The sequence below is a fragment of the Eschrichtius robustus genome, chromosome 8, assembly GCF_028021215.1.
Source record: "Eschrichtius robustus isolate mEscRob2 chromosome 8, mEscRob2.pri, whole genome shotgun sequence".
NCBI classification, from domain to species: Eukaryota; Metazoa; Chordata; class Mammalia; order Artiodactyla; family Eschrichtiidae; genus Eschrichtius; species Eschrichtius robustus.
The window spans coordinates 105,164,621-105,180,641 of NC_090831.1; the positions used below are offsets into that span (position 1 = coordinate 105,164,621).

At 40.4% G+C, this 16,021-nt stretch overlaps 1 protein-coding gene across 1 annotated transcript in view; it reads right to left on the reverse strand.

Annotated features, from left to right (window-relative positions):
- Positions 1-16,021, reverse strand: part of GRM8 (glutamate metabotropic receptor 8) — a 778,703-nt gene that overhangs the window by 431,592 nt on the left and 331,090 nt on the right. Inside the window, exons 3-5 of the mRNA XM_068550083.1 lie at positions 7,273-7,408; positions 6,650-6,804; positions 5,427-5,564 (exon numbers count right to left, since the gene is read on the reverse strand). Coding sequence (XP_068406184.1) covers positions 5,427-5,564; positions 6,650-6,804; positions 7,273-7,408 — 429 coding nt within the window. The remainder of the gene's footprint in view (positions 1-5,426; positions 5,565-6,649; positions 6,805-7,272; positions 7,409-16,021) is intronic.

Here is a 16,021-nt window from a genome sequence, read left to right on the forward strand (position 1 = left end):
CCTCTTGGCTGAGAATTCAAACCCACGAGACAAGGAAAGCACTTCAAATTCATTAAGATGGTGTATATGTCTGTGTGAGCAACTTGAAGGCAAAGGTGATCTGTTCTTTGTCTGTGTCTCTAGCAATCTCTGGCACAAGGCTGGCTATCCAAAATGAATAAATAAGTGAATGAAGAATGAATGAATGAATGAACAACTTGTTGAATGAGGCAAAATGTTTTAAGATGCTATACTGACCGGATTTTGAGGGTTGGTCAGAGAATGTTGTTTTGGTAAGGGCAGAGCTATTTACAATTTATGATGGAGAAATGAAGGCCAGGACACAGTGTGACCCAAGAGAGAGACTGCCTTTGATTAGCAGTTGCTCTGCACGTGCTCAAGTTACCCTGCAATATTCACTCTCAGGCCTCACTAGGAAAGACAAGAAATCAGAATGATGGCCATTACCAAATTCAAGTGAGACCTCCAAAGAAAAACTCTCCACTGTCAGTGAGGGTCTTGCTGGACAAAACAATGTCAGGTAAGGGACTGATCAGAGGAAAAGCAGGAAAAAGAAAAAACGAGATGTTGAAGGGGAGCTGCGGAAGAGGAGTTCAGGCAGAGGTGTGAGTGGGAGAATAGGTGGGTGAAAAAAAATGCGCCAAAACAAGGAGAGCAGAGTTAGACCCACAGTCTTCAAGGGAGGGTGTGGGGGTCTGGGTCGAGAGGAGCAGAAAGGCATTAAGTCTGGGAGAAGACAGGGAGGGAGGAAAAGAGAGGAGAAGAGGTCAGAGAAATATCTATAAAATAACACCCATCAACAATGATAACAAGTATAAAAAAATCTTTCTTCCTTCCTGAGAAAGACAAAGGGAATTTTAAGTAGGATTAAGTAGTAGTAGCTTTCAGAACTCAGCAGCTCTCAGAAGCAATAATAACTACATAAATAGCTAAGTGGATGGCAGGAATTACTTCACTTTGGAATTCGGCCAGCATATCAAAGTTAACAGTAATATCACATCTTTTTGAAAGCTTTCCTGAGATTCTAGGGGGGCAATCGTCTCAGAAAAACTGTACCAAGTTAATTTTAGGAAGAGGATGCTCCTCACTGCCTGAAGACATTCTATCTCCCGAAAATTGATAAGACAGAAGTTCTAGCCTGCTGGGAAGCACTCTCTTATCCATGTAAATACATTGCCAGTATTGCCCCCAACGGATGCAATTGCGTTTACAGATTACCATCGCCTAATGTAAAATTTTACTCAAAACATAACCCACAAAGGATGCTCTAAATGCCGCAAAAAGGACCTGTGGATATCCCACTTTCAGAGTTCTCTACCTTTTGGACTCATTGTGAATGGTTAAGATGTAAACCTTGTAAGGCTAGATTTTGAAACACGCACAATGTATACATTCATTTCTGAATTACGTGGAATTGGGCAAATTGGGAATATAAATAATGTTCAAACCCTGGACACCTCTACTCATGAATATCCTGTAGGTTTTTCCTCTTACGTGCATTACGTACATTTCCTCTTTGACCACTAACGTGCTGACCATCTTCTTTGCTTCCCAAAAATAGAGATAAAAACTGGGTGTTGATGGCAATTTGGGGTACAAATATCTTCTCTCACCATCTGGAAACATTCATGTGTTACTGTTTTCCAAAAAAATAAGTTAGAATATTGCATTCTTTATTTATTTTCTACCCAGGGACAAATTATTTTAGTATCACTCACAATGGAATTTGCATGAAAATCTGTTTACTGACCCCATTCCATAAGGGTGCATTTGCCCTAGCACTTGGAGTAAACACCATTTTCATTGCACTAGAAATAGTTCTAATTGGGTAGATTGTTACAATTTTAGCAACACGCAAATAAATCAAAGGAATATGAAGCAGACATGCCACCAAGTCTGGATTATACAGCAACCCAGTTCAGTGTGCCTGAAATACGTATTCCTTATACACCATCAACAGATGCTAAAAGAACATCTGTAGGCATCAAAATTTTTTGGAAAATACGAGTTTAGAGAAACTGATGATTCTGAAAACAGTATGTTAAAGAGTTATGTGATTAATTGCTGATTTTAACATATATATAGTATATATGTACATGTATATCATATATATAAATATATATAAAGAACAGAATTCATTCATTTCACTAACTGGTAAGTTTTCTTTAATATGATCTAAACATGTGGATGATCAAACAATAACATTCAGAATTCAAAACTAAGCACCTTGGGGCTTCCCTGGTGGCGCAGCGGTTAAGAATCTGCCTACCAATGCAGGGGTCACGGGTTCGAGCCCTGACCCGGGAAGATCCCACATGCCGCGGAGCAACTAAGCCCGTGTGCCACAACTACTGAGCCTGCGCTCTAGAGCCCCCGAGCCACAACTAGTGAGCCCACGTGCCACAGCTACTGAAGCCCCTGTGCCTAGAGCCCGTGCTCCGCCACAAGAGAAGCCACCGCACCGCAACGACGAGTATCTCCCGCTAGCCACAAGTAGAGAAAGCCCGCATGCAGCAACGAAGACCCAACACAGCCAAAATTAGTTAATTAATTAATTAATTAATTAATTAAATTAAAAACAAAACTAAGCACCTTGTAAAATATACCTGAATGAGAAACACATCAGGTACTTTTTGTATAACTTCTCCTTTCAAACCTTTCTATAAACGGGCTGCTCTTTATATCCCATTATTCATTGACATGCAAAACTCCTCTCCAATAAGCTGAACCTCTGCACTGTTCTTCACACACCTCCAAGCCACTCTCTGCTGACCCATCCTTTCCCTCATTTCGGATGCTTTCTCCAATCTTTCTTGTTATCAAGCACTCGCCTCTTCCATGAAGCTTTGAATTTTACTTGAACTTACAGTCATACATTTTCTGAACTTCCTCAGTATCTATGTCCAAATTTAACACTTAATCATAGGATTGTTTTGCCCTTTGCAAAGGGTACGTGTATCTCTTTTTCCCAACTAAATCACATGATTTAAAGGTAATACCTCCCTCTTAAGCCTCTCCCTAAAGTTTCTGTCAAGATCCTACTCCACATTTAACTTCTCTTTCTCTTGAGAATTCTTCTGACTGCTACGTTTATCTGAAAACATGCTTAAACGTGCCCTCTCCTAAAGAAACTTCTGCAACCCTGCTTCCTTCTCAAGCTCCCCCACCGTATCTACTTTCTTTCTCTGTCAAACTTCTTTGAAAAGCATTCTTTCCTCTACTTCCTCTATGCCCGCTCTATCTCCAGCCCTCGCAATCTGAGTCTCCACCTGCGTGCGCCCCATCTTCTCTCCTGACTCCCAGTTCATCTCCTTCCCCAACCTCCATGCTCATTTCCTCTTCTGGCTCCTCCCCTAGAGGCTCAAGTTGTCATCCATCGTATCTGCTCAATTTCCTTCGGCAACTGCCTCTCTGTCCGCGTCTTTAACTTCCAGGTCTCCTCATGCCACTCCCTAATCTGTATTTTTAGTGCGGCACACAATGTGGGGTGCCAGACCTTATGCTGCCACCTGCTGGGGGAGTTCCGTGAGGCGAGCTTAGAACCAAATTCAAGGTCGTCCCTCCACATCTACCATCCGTGCTGTCCTTTCTGTTAAGTAATTCTCCTAGACCTAGCTGTCAAAGATTTAACATTCAGAACCTCCACCACTTACCACCATCCCCCCTGCGTTAACCACTCACTGTGTACTGTAAATACTACCTACTACGATCTCTGCACTCTGTGTTCCACCCCTAGCTAGCACGTCTCATTTAAGCTGTGACTGCCCATTACAGGGGCTACTGGATGGGCCCTGACTGACCTTTCTCCTTTCTCTCCCCTGATCTCCAACCTTCCCTACCTTTCTGCCAGAGGAATCTTTTTGATACAGGTATCTGAGCAGTGCCTTAAATGAAAAGCCTCATGTAATTCTACACTACAGGTAGGATAAAGCCCCAACTCCTCAGGTCTGGAGCTTCTAGGAAGAACTCCAAGGCCCTGCATGAGCTGGCCTGTCTCTTTATCCTCTTCTGCCCTCACTTTCCCTCTCACTCCCTATCTTCACTCTCACTCACTCCGGCCTCCCTGACCTTTTAGTATCTGTACCTTGAATCAAAGAGGCTTGCCCTGGATCCTAGAATGGGCTGCCCTCATATCTTCACATGGCTGACGACACTGGTCATTCAGGTCTGGTCTCAAATGTCACCTCCTTGGCAAAGCATCCTGACCAAACGATCTACAGTAATTGCCACCATCCCTCCCGAGACCACCTGGTCACTCTTTTCACATTTACTCTGTTGTATTTCTCCGAGGCATCTGGAAGTCTCTGCTCCTTTATACGTTTACTTATTTAGTGTCTGTCTTTTCACACTCAGATGTAAGACCTGTGAGCATGAACTTTGTCTCACTTCACTTACCCCAGCTCCTGGAAGTCACATCCCTCCACAGGGTGGCCCCTATTTTCCCATCCCCATCCTCGCTCCATTTATATGGCTGCTCTAGCACTTATCAGATTCCATCTCTTATTTGAACAGCTATTTCCAAAGGAAGTGAATCGAAGGCAAGGAGGTCATATCAAAATGTCGGGGCCAGGGGGTAAGCAAGGGAGGAGTGTCTGGTTATAAGATGCTCATTCAGTGTGAAGATTTTAGTGTAGAAGATTTATGCATCTTTGTTAAAATTACCCTTAACTTTTTATGTTCTTTTTAATCATGCTGTACATATTTCATTTTCTACGTGTTAGTTTCTAATATATATATTTATATATATATATAAATGGATTAAAAAGGTTGTTTATATTGACCTTGTATCTTGAATTGATCTCTCTAAATGTACTACTTAGTTCTAAGTCACTTTTAAAATTCCACAGATGTTTCTACGTACACAATCATGTTTCTGCAAATAAAAAGTTTCATTCTAACACTCAAAAAATGCACATTTAATATCACTATTATTTTTCAGCACAAGATATAGAAAGTAGAGCATCAAAAAAAATCATAGCTGATAGAGCTGTGCAAGATATGGGGGACATGGATTGAAATAGTTGAAAAACACTATCTTAGAGCAATTTGTTATGATCTGTCATCCTCACTACATTTTGAGCTCCTGGCGAGCAAAATCATGTCTTGCTTATTTGTCAGTATCCCACCAAACCTAATAAAGTACTTTGCCTAAAGTAGGCACTCAGTAGATGTTTTTTTAAATAGAATTAAAATATCCCAGTGTTGGACACATGGCACATGTTCAGTAAATACTTGTCCGTTGACTGTAAGAACCAATGAGCACACCTAAGTCTGTTGAATGATCAATGTAAGCTCAGCCCCGCTGAGAAACTATAACAAGAGACGTGAGGAAGTAGAAGATACCATCATCATTATCCACATAGAAAAACTTCATTTCTCAGGTAATGATAAAACAAATGCACCAAGGAAAACATTTAAGTGGCTACCTGTGCATTTCTTCACGTGACTGTTCCTTTTTCCATGTGATCCTAACTTGCATCCAAAATTCTCCTCCCAGAATTCCGCAAACCATACATTTCTTCGATTATTGGCAAGAGTTCGGCTTCTAAAGTATCGATCGAACCCTATTTTAAAGAAGAAAGGTATGATTTTAATATTCGTCCAAAATCAAGACCAAATACCGTCAGAGCTTTTGAATAGATATTATATTATGTTGTGATCATTGCATGAAAAAATATATATAACAAATGGGGGAGGGCAGCCAACAACCCAGCAATAAGGCTTCCCTTGTGGCAAGAGTCAATGGGGATCAGTGGACAATATCTCCACTCCCACCATTCACCATTCAGGCACCTGACTCTAGGGGTGCACACAGCAGGTAAGCCTGTTGGGTTCCATCCACACCACCTCTCTCTCTCCTCTATGTCTCCCAGCGGCAGCAAGCAGTGACCTCATGCTGAATATTCAAAACCAACTCAGACTTTTCTCATTCTCCTCTCTCTCCCCTAGCACGAGTCAGTGTTCCAGGCTTCCGTGCTTCTACTTGCCTCAAGGTTTATCTGTCCTGCATGTTCCATTTTCAGCTGATTCAATAAACTAATCACTACTAATGTAATCTTCTGCAGTCATGGGTAATGGGCTAGTGTCATTCTGCTCAGGTAACCACCTCACTGAAGGGAGACCACCTGGAAATAATGCCTTACTCCCAAGGATAATGGCAAAGGTAGGAATTTCAATCACTGTCGAGATCATTGGAAAAGATATTTGGGAGACAGACTGCCTTTCAGAGATGCTCCACATCTTTGCTGTTGCATTTATTTACCCATAGAGCCAGGCCAGCATCATGTCTTCATTTGCTGCAAAGCAAGCACTCTCCTTCCAACAATGCTATAACCATTGTATACACCCATGGAAATATGCAAACTTAGAGGGCAACTACTAACATCATGGAGATATCCAAGGCCAACAATAGTGCCCCCTAAAAAAATATCTAGTGGGTACTCTTTTCTAATAAATAAATATATATATATATATAAATATACAATATGTTGAGTTAAATAGTTACTGTCTTGACCATTCTGCCATCAGCCCTAAAAATTATATCGAGTCATTAATAATGGATTCATTTCATCAAATGCTGATACCCTGATTTTGCTTTTGAGTTTAGATTCAGTTGGAATGAAGCAAATTCTCTACAGTGCATCCTTACCATCAATTGACGCTCTTTTGGGCAAAATTGTCACAGCCCCTTCTGCAATCTCCTCCTGCTGATAAACAGGTGCTATTTTGGATCCCCAACTATCTGAGCCAATCCAGAGAAAATGCCCACTTTGGTTTAATTTTTTCGCTGCTTCCAATATCCTCCTATTGGAATAAAAAGAAATAAAACATACCACATTTACCAAGAAACTCTGCACTTGTGAATGTTACAAGACCAGCTATATCAAGTCATAAACACTCAGTAGGTCACCATTAAACAACCAGTCAATCATTCTAACTGCCTGAGTCTTATCATCTCCTAAAGGGAATATATTGGAGACTTTAACTCCAGCACCTGATAATTAGCCTTATCCTTAACCTCACTCACATCATTCTGTTTATCATCGTTATTTGTCTCATTTCTTTCAGTCCCCAGGTTTTACTTGATAAACAGATTGGACTGAGAAACTAGAAGGCTGTTGTCTCTATGTAGCAGAAGGCAGTCTGTAATTGCATGAGAATGTTGCAATTCCTATGAAGTCTCACAAGATTTTACATTGAACATGAAATATGTTAGAAAAAGGATGTGGGCTAAAAATCGGATCCTACATGAGGAAGAAAAGCAATCAGCACCTGATGTCATCTTCATTAGCAAACATAATCACTGCCCGAGCATTAGGTGTTTCTAGCAGACGCTTGATTATTTTTTCAAATTCTCCAGGTCTTGGTTCACGTGGGATTTTCTGTGATTGAGCAATGCAAACACCACCTATTTAAAAAAAAAAAAAAGAAGAAACAGAGAAAGTTATTAGGAAAAGACATTTACTTAACACACTTAATGAGGTTAGCTACTTTATAAAAATATATGACTCAGTAAAGGATATTGTTTCTCAAAATACCTGTCATTCTCACCTATTAAAAGCAATCACTTTTTTGCATTATATGTATCAAATAAATAACATCAAAAACTTAATCATACATCAGAGTTTTTTTCCAAGTTTAAACATTATTTTTGTGGATGTCTTTTAAAAAACCAAAGTGTACAAAATGTGGGACAAGAGAGAAAGAGTGGAAAGAAGGCTCTTTTAATTCATTTAACCTAATTCCAAGGGTAAGTGTCTGGATTAATAAAAGGTATGAGTATGTCTTATAGGTGAGACCACCTGTGAGGAAGGAAGGTCCTTTTGCTAATTTTATTTATTAGTAGACTTCCTTTAAGGTTAATTTCCTTTTTTTAGCTCATAGTATTGCAGCAAGATTCTTATGCAGCACCATAATATGTTACGAGACAAGTGGTCTTCAAGACTGAGACACTAGCCAAGTTTCAAAGACACAAACCCTCAGTTGACATATGTCTCCACCATGAAAATCAAAATGGCAGAAATCCCATCCCACTCACATGGAAAAAGAAAAGAACTCTTCTTTTGGCCTCTCCTTTTAAAGCAACAAGAAGCCAAAAAGAAAAGTTTAGAAAAGATCTCTGCCCCCTGCTGATGGGCTGGGCTAGGAGGAGAAGAAGGAGGTTTCCTTGGTTGCAGTGGTACAGTTAAAACATATTCTAATACTAGGAGAAAAAGCAATATTATCAAGATGTTTCAATTGCATTATGGTTTAAGCAGGCTTTTTGAGTCGCTTGACAAGAAAATCATCATTTATTTATAGCATTGCTTCAGTAGGCAAAGGTATTTTTTCTTCTAAACAGTTGACAATGCATTCAGTCACCCAAACATTACTGGATGCCACTATATGCTATGCATTGGGCTGGACACTAGGAATGCGTAGTCTAATCCAGCAGTTACCAGCTAGTCTGGGAGAGGGGCATTCCAGTAAATTATCATGGAACATGTAATAAATTTTAGAATGAAGAGTGTCTACCACACTTTGGGAGCACAGAGGAAGGAGTAACTCAAGTGCTTGAGAGAGCTGGATTTTAAAGGGCAAATATACATAAACATAGGGACAAAATTGGGACATTTCTGGTAGAAGCCAAGGTATGAAAGAACCTTGCTTGATCGTGACCTATGGTCGAGACTGGCTGGGGCTGAGGTTGGAAAGAATGGACAGGTCCAGCTTGACAATGACTTTGTTAGACATGCCAAATAATTTGCATTTTATCTTGAAAAGGATGGGAACCCACTGAAAGTTCATGAGCAGGAGAATTACATGATGAGCTGAATGCTTTATGAAGAAACCTCAGGTAGCCAAACAAAGAAGAACCATGTGGTAGCCAGACAATGGGTGTCCAGTGTGTTGTGATCAGATTTAACATACGTGACAATACTGTATGATTAACAGTGCTAGAGTACTGAAGGTTATTTTTTGTATAAGTTAGAGCACTGCCAAAGTTATCCCTGCAATAGCAATACCCTCACTAACCCTAAACTATGCTCTTCAGGGGTGGGAATTGCCCATAATCCACAGACAGAGCCTGTAGTTAGTTAGTCTACTGATATGCCATGAATAGTTGTGATGATTGATTCATTCCTTCAGTAAATATTTATGGCGTGCCCACTATCTTCCAGATACCGTGTGGGGCATATGGATTTACAACGGTGAATAAAATAGACATGGCCCTTGCCTTCACAGGGTTTAGAGATGTTATGGGTAAAACAGGCTTAATGCAAAACAAACCCACAAAATAAGTATCTAAGTTATGGCAAGTCCTTTGAGGAAGAGCAAGGACATTTAATTTAGATTGAGGAATGTTTGGGAAAAGTGTCCCTAAAGTTGGTATCACTTGGTTAAGGTCAGAAAGAAGAGAGAATGGGAGAGCATCACATGGGAAAGTGCAGGAAAGAGCCAGTGGAGTTAATGAGTGAAGGGGAGAGAAGTGTGAGACAAAAATGAGAGGTAATTTGGGGGCCAAATCATGCATGGCATGCAGGGCCTGCAGAAGATTATGTGTAATTAAAGTGCCTGACATTTAGTAGCCCATAGGGATACGTCTTGTCTATGACTGCTGCATTTCATGGAAGAAAAATGAATGAGGACCATTGAATGATGTAAGAGGGCAACCTGGAGTGAAAAGAACAGGAGGCCATGAACCCAGTTAGGAGGTTATCAGAACAGGCAATGGGAAATGATGGCTAGGGTAATGCTGTTGGTACTGAGGAGGGGCAGGTGGACCTGTGAGAATTTGAGTTAGAATCAGTAGGGCTTTGTAATATTTTTCCCACCTTTATTGAGACATGACTGACAAATAAAAATTGTATATATTTAGGTTGTACTGATTGGATCTAAGTAGTGAGGTAGTGGGAAACCATTAAGCATGACTCTAAGGTTTTGGCCTTGGTGATCAGTTTGTGTGATGACACCATTAAACAAGTAGGAAACACAGGAGGGTGAACAGGTTTGGAGAGGAGGAAAGAATGATTTTGATTTAGGATGAGTTGTTTTCAAAGTATCCATGGAACAGCAAACTGAAAAAAAGTGAGTCTGGAGCTAAGGAGAGAGAAGGGAGTTGTAATCACAATGTTGCCTGATGCAGATACAGTAAGAAGTTGAAGTGTTGGGAATGAAGAGATCACTCAAAGAGAACATTGAAATCAACAACAGGAAAAGGTGAGTGACAGAGCTCTCTGAAAACCCACCAGCTTGGGGAAGGGAGCTAGTGAAAGAGACTGGACAAAAGTGATTACATATTTTGAGGAGAAAACTTTGGGGACAAAGTCTTAAGTTGAAGACTATGCATAATGTGTTTAAAAATCAGACAAACAAACAAAAAACTGTGGTGAGTGGAAGCATTAGGTAACCACAGAAATGCAAGACCCAAACTGTAACACTCTCTGGGGAACAACAGCTGTTTCAAAATATGACTGCTCTTTTAAGAAAATTGCTCTGATTACTTAAGGATCCTATTAAAGACATGCCATATCCGAAATATCATTCTGAGATTAATCCTGACTCCATAGCCAGAAGAAATGAAGGCCAGAAAATTTTTATTATGACTATTTCAGATGAGGCAAACAGGCAATCCAGACATATGGTTTAGTCTGAATTCATTGATGTATTCATTTACTACAGATCTAGTGAACATTTTTGTTTGTAAAAAGCTGAGTTGGGTTGGAATTTTACATAGTCTATTCATATGTTTTTATTCCTTTACCTCACTTTTTATTTGTCAGCCTGGTCAATTGGTATTTTCCTGGAAAGAGGGACTGAACAATTAATTTATTTCAGCTGAGCAAATCCTTACGCAGATCCTGCACCACATGGCATTGTGCTGTTTGGTGCCTTATGGATATTTTATTAAATTGTAGAGTGTGTTACTCTCAAGTAATTGGAGTTAGAAGATTAGGATTTTTTTCTTAGCCTTGAAACTCATTCACAATTTCCATCTTCACATCAGTCAAAAAGCCACACTCATAAGCACATATCGTCTACTACATTTCCGGAGCTACAGACATTCTGTCTCCCATTCTGTCCACAAAAGTCTTATAACTGAATGACAAGATGTACACATAAGAAAAGCCAGATAAGAATGTAAAATGATGGACTGCTAAAAAATAATAGCAGAAGATCAAATCAACTGCAGTAATAAATGACAAGTCCCCCCCACTGCCGCCGCCAAATAGTCCAATGACTTCATAAGAAGAAGAGGTCGTTATATACTGTTAGAGTTGGGGTAAAGTACCAATGAAATTTAGTCAAACATTCAGGCTTTATCAAAGACGTGCTTTCCTTCAATACTCATTATATGTTGTTTCAATTTTTAAAGAGACTCTCTGACTTGATTTAGACTCCTGGGGTGGGAGGAGGAAGAGGAACTGCTCTCCAACAAAGCACATGTCTATTGCATCTATTTCTTCATACCTCACTCTGGAAGAGTACTGATTGTATACAATTCAAGGAACACTAACTTTCTTATTCTACAGCTGTCCCCAGTTCTGCAAGAAATAATTTTGAAAGCTTAGCACTTAGGAAAGGAATGTTGTACGGAGGAATTTATAATTGGCTGTTTTCTAGAATCTTCTGTCTGACTTCCTCATTTGTGTCAACGTTTTCCTTTTGATTATTTAGTGATAATTAAAAGATCATTTGTTGAACGGAACATTTTACATTCACTCTACAACACACGTGATCACTCCTTCCCAGTCTCATTCACTCTTACCTCCCTAGTCGTAGCGAAAGCGCTCTAAGATTGGCATTATCACCACATTTCTGATGAGGAAACTGAGAAACAGGGGTGTCAACAGCTGGCAAGAGGTTGGAACCCAGGTTCAAAGTCAGATCTGACTCCAAGACTAGACTTTTTCCATCATCTTTTCCATCACTTGCCCAACTGACCGGTGTCTCAAGTTGGTTCACAATTTCTGTCAAGTTCTAAGTAAATCAAATCGAGTCTCTGGTCATATAACTTGTTAGATCTGCATGACAGAATGGTTTTGATACATAAACAAATCAACAAAGTTACCATTTTATCAATGGTTAAGGTTATTGGTAAAAAAGTGATTGGTCAAAATTGTTGGTTAACCGTAAGAGATTGCTTATAATTGACCCTAATAAGAATGTGATATAGTCAGTCAACTATTATTAAATTATTTCTTATGAATGCACTTGCAAATAATAGCAATGAAAAAAACCAAATAACCAGTTTTTTTGTTTCTCTCTTAAAGACAATAGAAACATGTTAACTCTTAAAAGTGCCGGGATCCCAATTCCAATTCTTAGGGAGTGAGGAATTTCCCCACCGTCACCAGGCAATCCTCTGACAAAAACTGGGTGCCCTACAATTCAACTCATTTCTGATACTATCTACCTGGAGATTGTCAGATTCCACAGGTTAAGGGTTCAAGTCCTACAAGACTGTCCGCCCAGCCCCCGCCCCACTTCAGATGTCAGTCACAAGCCCTGCTTGTTACCTGTGCTTCTGACCAACTGGTCATAGATCAGAGGTTCCCAAAATCTCCTCCTTGGGTTCAATTAATTTGCTAGAGAGGCTCACAGAACTCGGAGAAACATTGTACTTACTAGACCACTGGTTTATTATAAAAGAATATAACTCAGGAACAGCCAAATAAGAGATGTACAGGGCAAGGTATGGGGAAAGGGCACGGAGCTTCCATGCTCTCTCTGAATCTCCAAGTGTTCACCAACCCTGAAGCTCTCCAAACCCATCCTTTACAGTTTTGATGGAGGCTTCATTACATAGGCATGATTGAAATGGCCATTGGTGGTTGAACTCAATTTCCAGCCCCTCTCCCCTCCCTGCAGGGTGGGGGGTGAGACTGAAAGTTCTAACCCTCTAATCCTGTGGTTGGTCTTCCTGACAACCAGCCCCAACCTTAGGTTACCTACAGGCTTTCCCAAAGTCATCCATTAACATAACAAAAGACAACTTTTTCCCTCTCATCACTTAGGAAATTCCAAGGATTTTAGGAGCTCTGTGCCAAAAACTGGATAAAGACCAAATACGTATTTCTTATTATACATCACAATATCACAACTCTATGTCCTACCTTTTTTTTTTTAAACATCTTTATTGGAGCATAATTGCTTTACAACAAATGCTGGAGAGGATGTGGAGAAAAGGGAACCCTCTTGCACTGTTGGTGGGAATGTAAATTGATACACCCACTATGGAGAACAGTATGGAGGTTCCTTAAGAGACTAAAAATAGAACTACCATACGACCCAGCAATCCCACTACTGGGCATATACCCTGAGAAAGCCATAATTCAAAAAGAGTCATGTACCACAATGTTCATTGCAGCACTGTTTACAATAGCCAGGACATGGAAGCAACCTAATTACTCTTGACATCATTTCTTTCCACCTCTCTGGAGACATAAGTAAAATAACAATTTGGCCCTAATGTAATTGGTCCTTTAGTGATAGTTCAGTAAAATTTGTTCTAAGGTTTGAACAAGTGTAATCACGCCTTTTGTAACAGTATTTTCACCTCCTTATGTGGGGTACAACTGGGACTTAGCAGCAAACTATACAGTGTGATGAAAGTTTGCCTCTTTGTCAGCTTCAAATGCACTTTGTGAAAGAGAAGATTTACCTCACACATCGCAGTGAAGAAAAAGTGTTATCTTGAACAACATGCATTAAAAGAGCAAAACTGCACTTAAATCTGTGCTCATTCCCCACCCCCCACCACCAAACCTGTTATGCTTTTTCCTCTATCAAATGCCAAGTCACCCTTAAAAAGACTGAAAAGCAATGAAATGAGGGAATGAAAGTCCTGGTACAGAAGGGGCATGAGCGCCTTGCTACTCCCCTCTTTGTCCCCTAAGAGTGGCAATAGGGACAATCCAGTAGGGAGAGGACTGGCTCAGAGAGCCCCTTTCCTGCCAGTCTCCGTGTGACTCAGAGATGCTCGTGCTTGGAAGGCAGATTGGGCTGGGACAGGTTCACAGGGTCAGTTTCCTACATACTAGGCTTTCTAACACGGCCTCATTTCATCACAGATCCACTCAGAGGCACAGAGTGGTACGGGGGTTATGAATGTTGTCTCTGGGGCTACGCTTCCTCGCTCCAAATCCTGGCCCTTCTCTGACTAGCTGTGACGCTGGGTAAGTTGTGTGACTTCTCTGTGCCTCTGTCCCTCAATCTAAAGACTGAGAGGATGCTAGTATCTTCCAAATGGATTATTGTGAAAAGATTAAACAATCACTCAACAGATTAATTTGTTTCCTCAGAAAACACATTCATTGTAAATTGTTTAAAATAAAAATTGACAAACCCCAAACAGAAACAGTAACTCACTTCCACCAAGCAATACTTACCTATAACATTAATTCTAGACTCTTCAAATTTCATTCCCCAAATGTACACAGAATAACAACTCTTACTAGCAAGTCCAGTCAACGGGGATGCTAAGTACAAAAGGTTCTACGTTAGAAGGGAAACTTGTGCCCATCACCACTAGAACTAAACGTCTAATGTGTTGCCTCTTCCCCCTTCTGAAAACTGGAAATGTCTAAGGAGACATGGGTACAGTAGATGGGAAAAATTCAGGAAAAGAAAGGATGAGGGGGGCTTCCCTGGTGGCGCAGTGGTTGAGAATCTGCCTGCCAATGCAGGGGACACGGGTTCGAGCCCTGGTCTGGGAAGATTCCACATGCCGCGGAGCAGCTGGGCCCGCTCGCCGCAATTGCTGAGCCTGCGCGTCTGGAGCCTGTGCTCCGCAACGAGAGAGGCCGCGACAGTGAGAGGCCTGCGCGCCGCGATGAAGAGTGGCCCCCGCTCGCCGCAACTAGAGAAAGCCCTCGCACAGAAACGAAGACCCAACACAGCCAAAAATAAATAAATAAATAAGTTAATTAAAAAAAAAAAAAAAGGAAGAGGAAGAAGAAGAAGAAGCAGAAGGGGGGGGGGGTGGGGAGAGGGTGAGAAGGGAAATGACATGACTTGGGGGAAGAAAAAGAAGAGGGAAAAGAACAAGAGTAGAGAGAGGAGAGACTAGAGGGAAGACCATCCACACCAGAAGTATCTTTGGAGCTGGGCAAAAAGTCCATTCTCCTTAGGGTCAAAACAGCAAATGTGGAGTTAGGAACATTTGGAGAAGGAGCACTTGATGAGGTTTAAATAAATTTTACTATTGTGTTGTGTGCATTTGTATTTACATGAATTACTTCTGAGTACTATTTTTGGAGTGTTTTGGGATTTTTATTTTGTTTTGTCTGGGTTTGTTTGGTTTTTTGTTTTGTTTTGTTTTGTTTTTTTGCTATTTCAAAGTGGATTCCCAGATACTGGGGCCAAAAGTGTGACGGGAAGGTTTTGAAAGATAAAACTAACTCCCTGTAAATGCTCAAATGCTCAATATGAATAAACTCTCTAAGAAAAGAGAAATTTCATATCTTCTAGCCCATTGCTTGGAAAAACCATCATGCCAGTGACCACTAGAATCAAAGTGAGCACTGGTTAAATTTCTTACCCTTCTGGATTAGGAAAAAAACAGTACTGGACTTTGGATTAAGCTCATTACAGTTACAGATGAGAAATTAGTAATTCAGTTACAGATGAGGAATTCATTACAGAATCATGCCAATTAAATTAGTGAGGGGGAGAGCAGACAATCGTGGCATCCGCCCTTCCTCAATCATTCAACAAATATTTATTGAGCACTGTTACAGGTCAGATACTTTTTAGACACAGAGTATACAGCAGTGAATAATATAGAGAAGGTCTCTGACGTCACAGAGCTCACATCTCAGTAAATCCCTAGGGTCTTGCGAAGCCTGATACCTGTGGGCATTCATTGGATGTGTGATAAATAAGTGAATAAACAAGAAATTCTTATTTCATGATGTAGTAGAATGATCTAATAAAGAGATAATAAGCATATCCATGTATTAAAAATACCATCATTCAGAAAAAGGCAAAGCATCTCTGCATCTATGTTATATATGTATGTAACATAAAGTCATTTCCA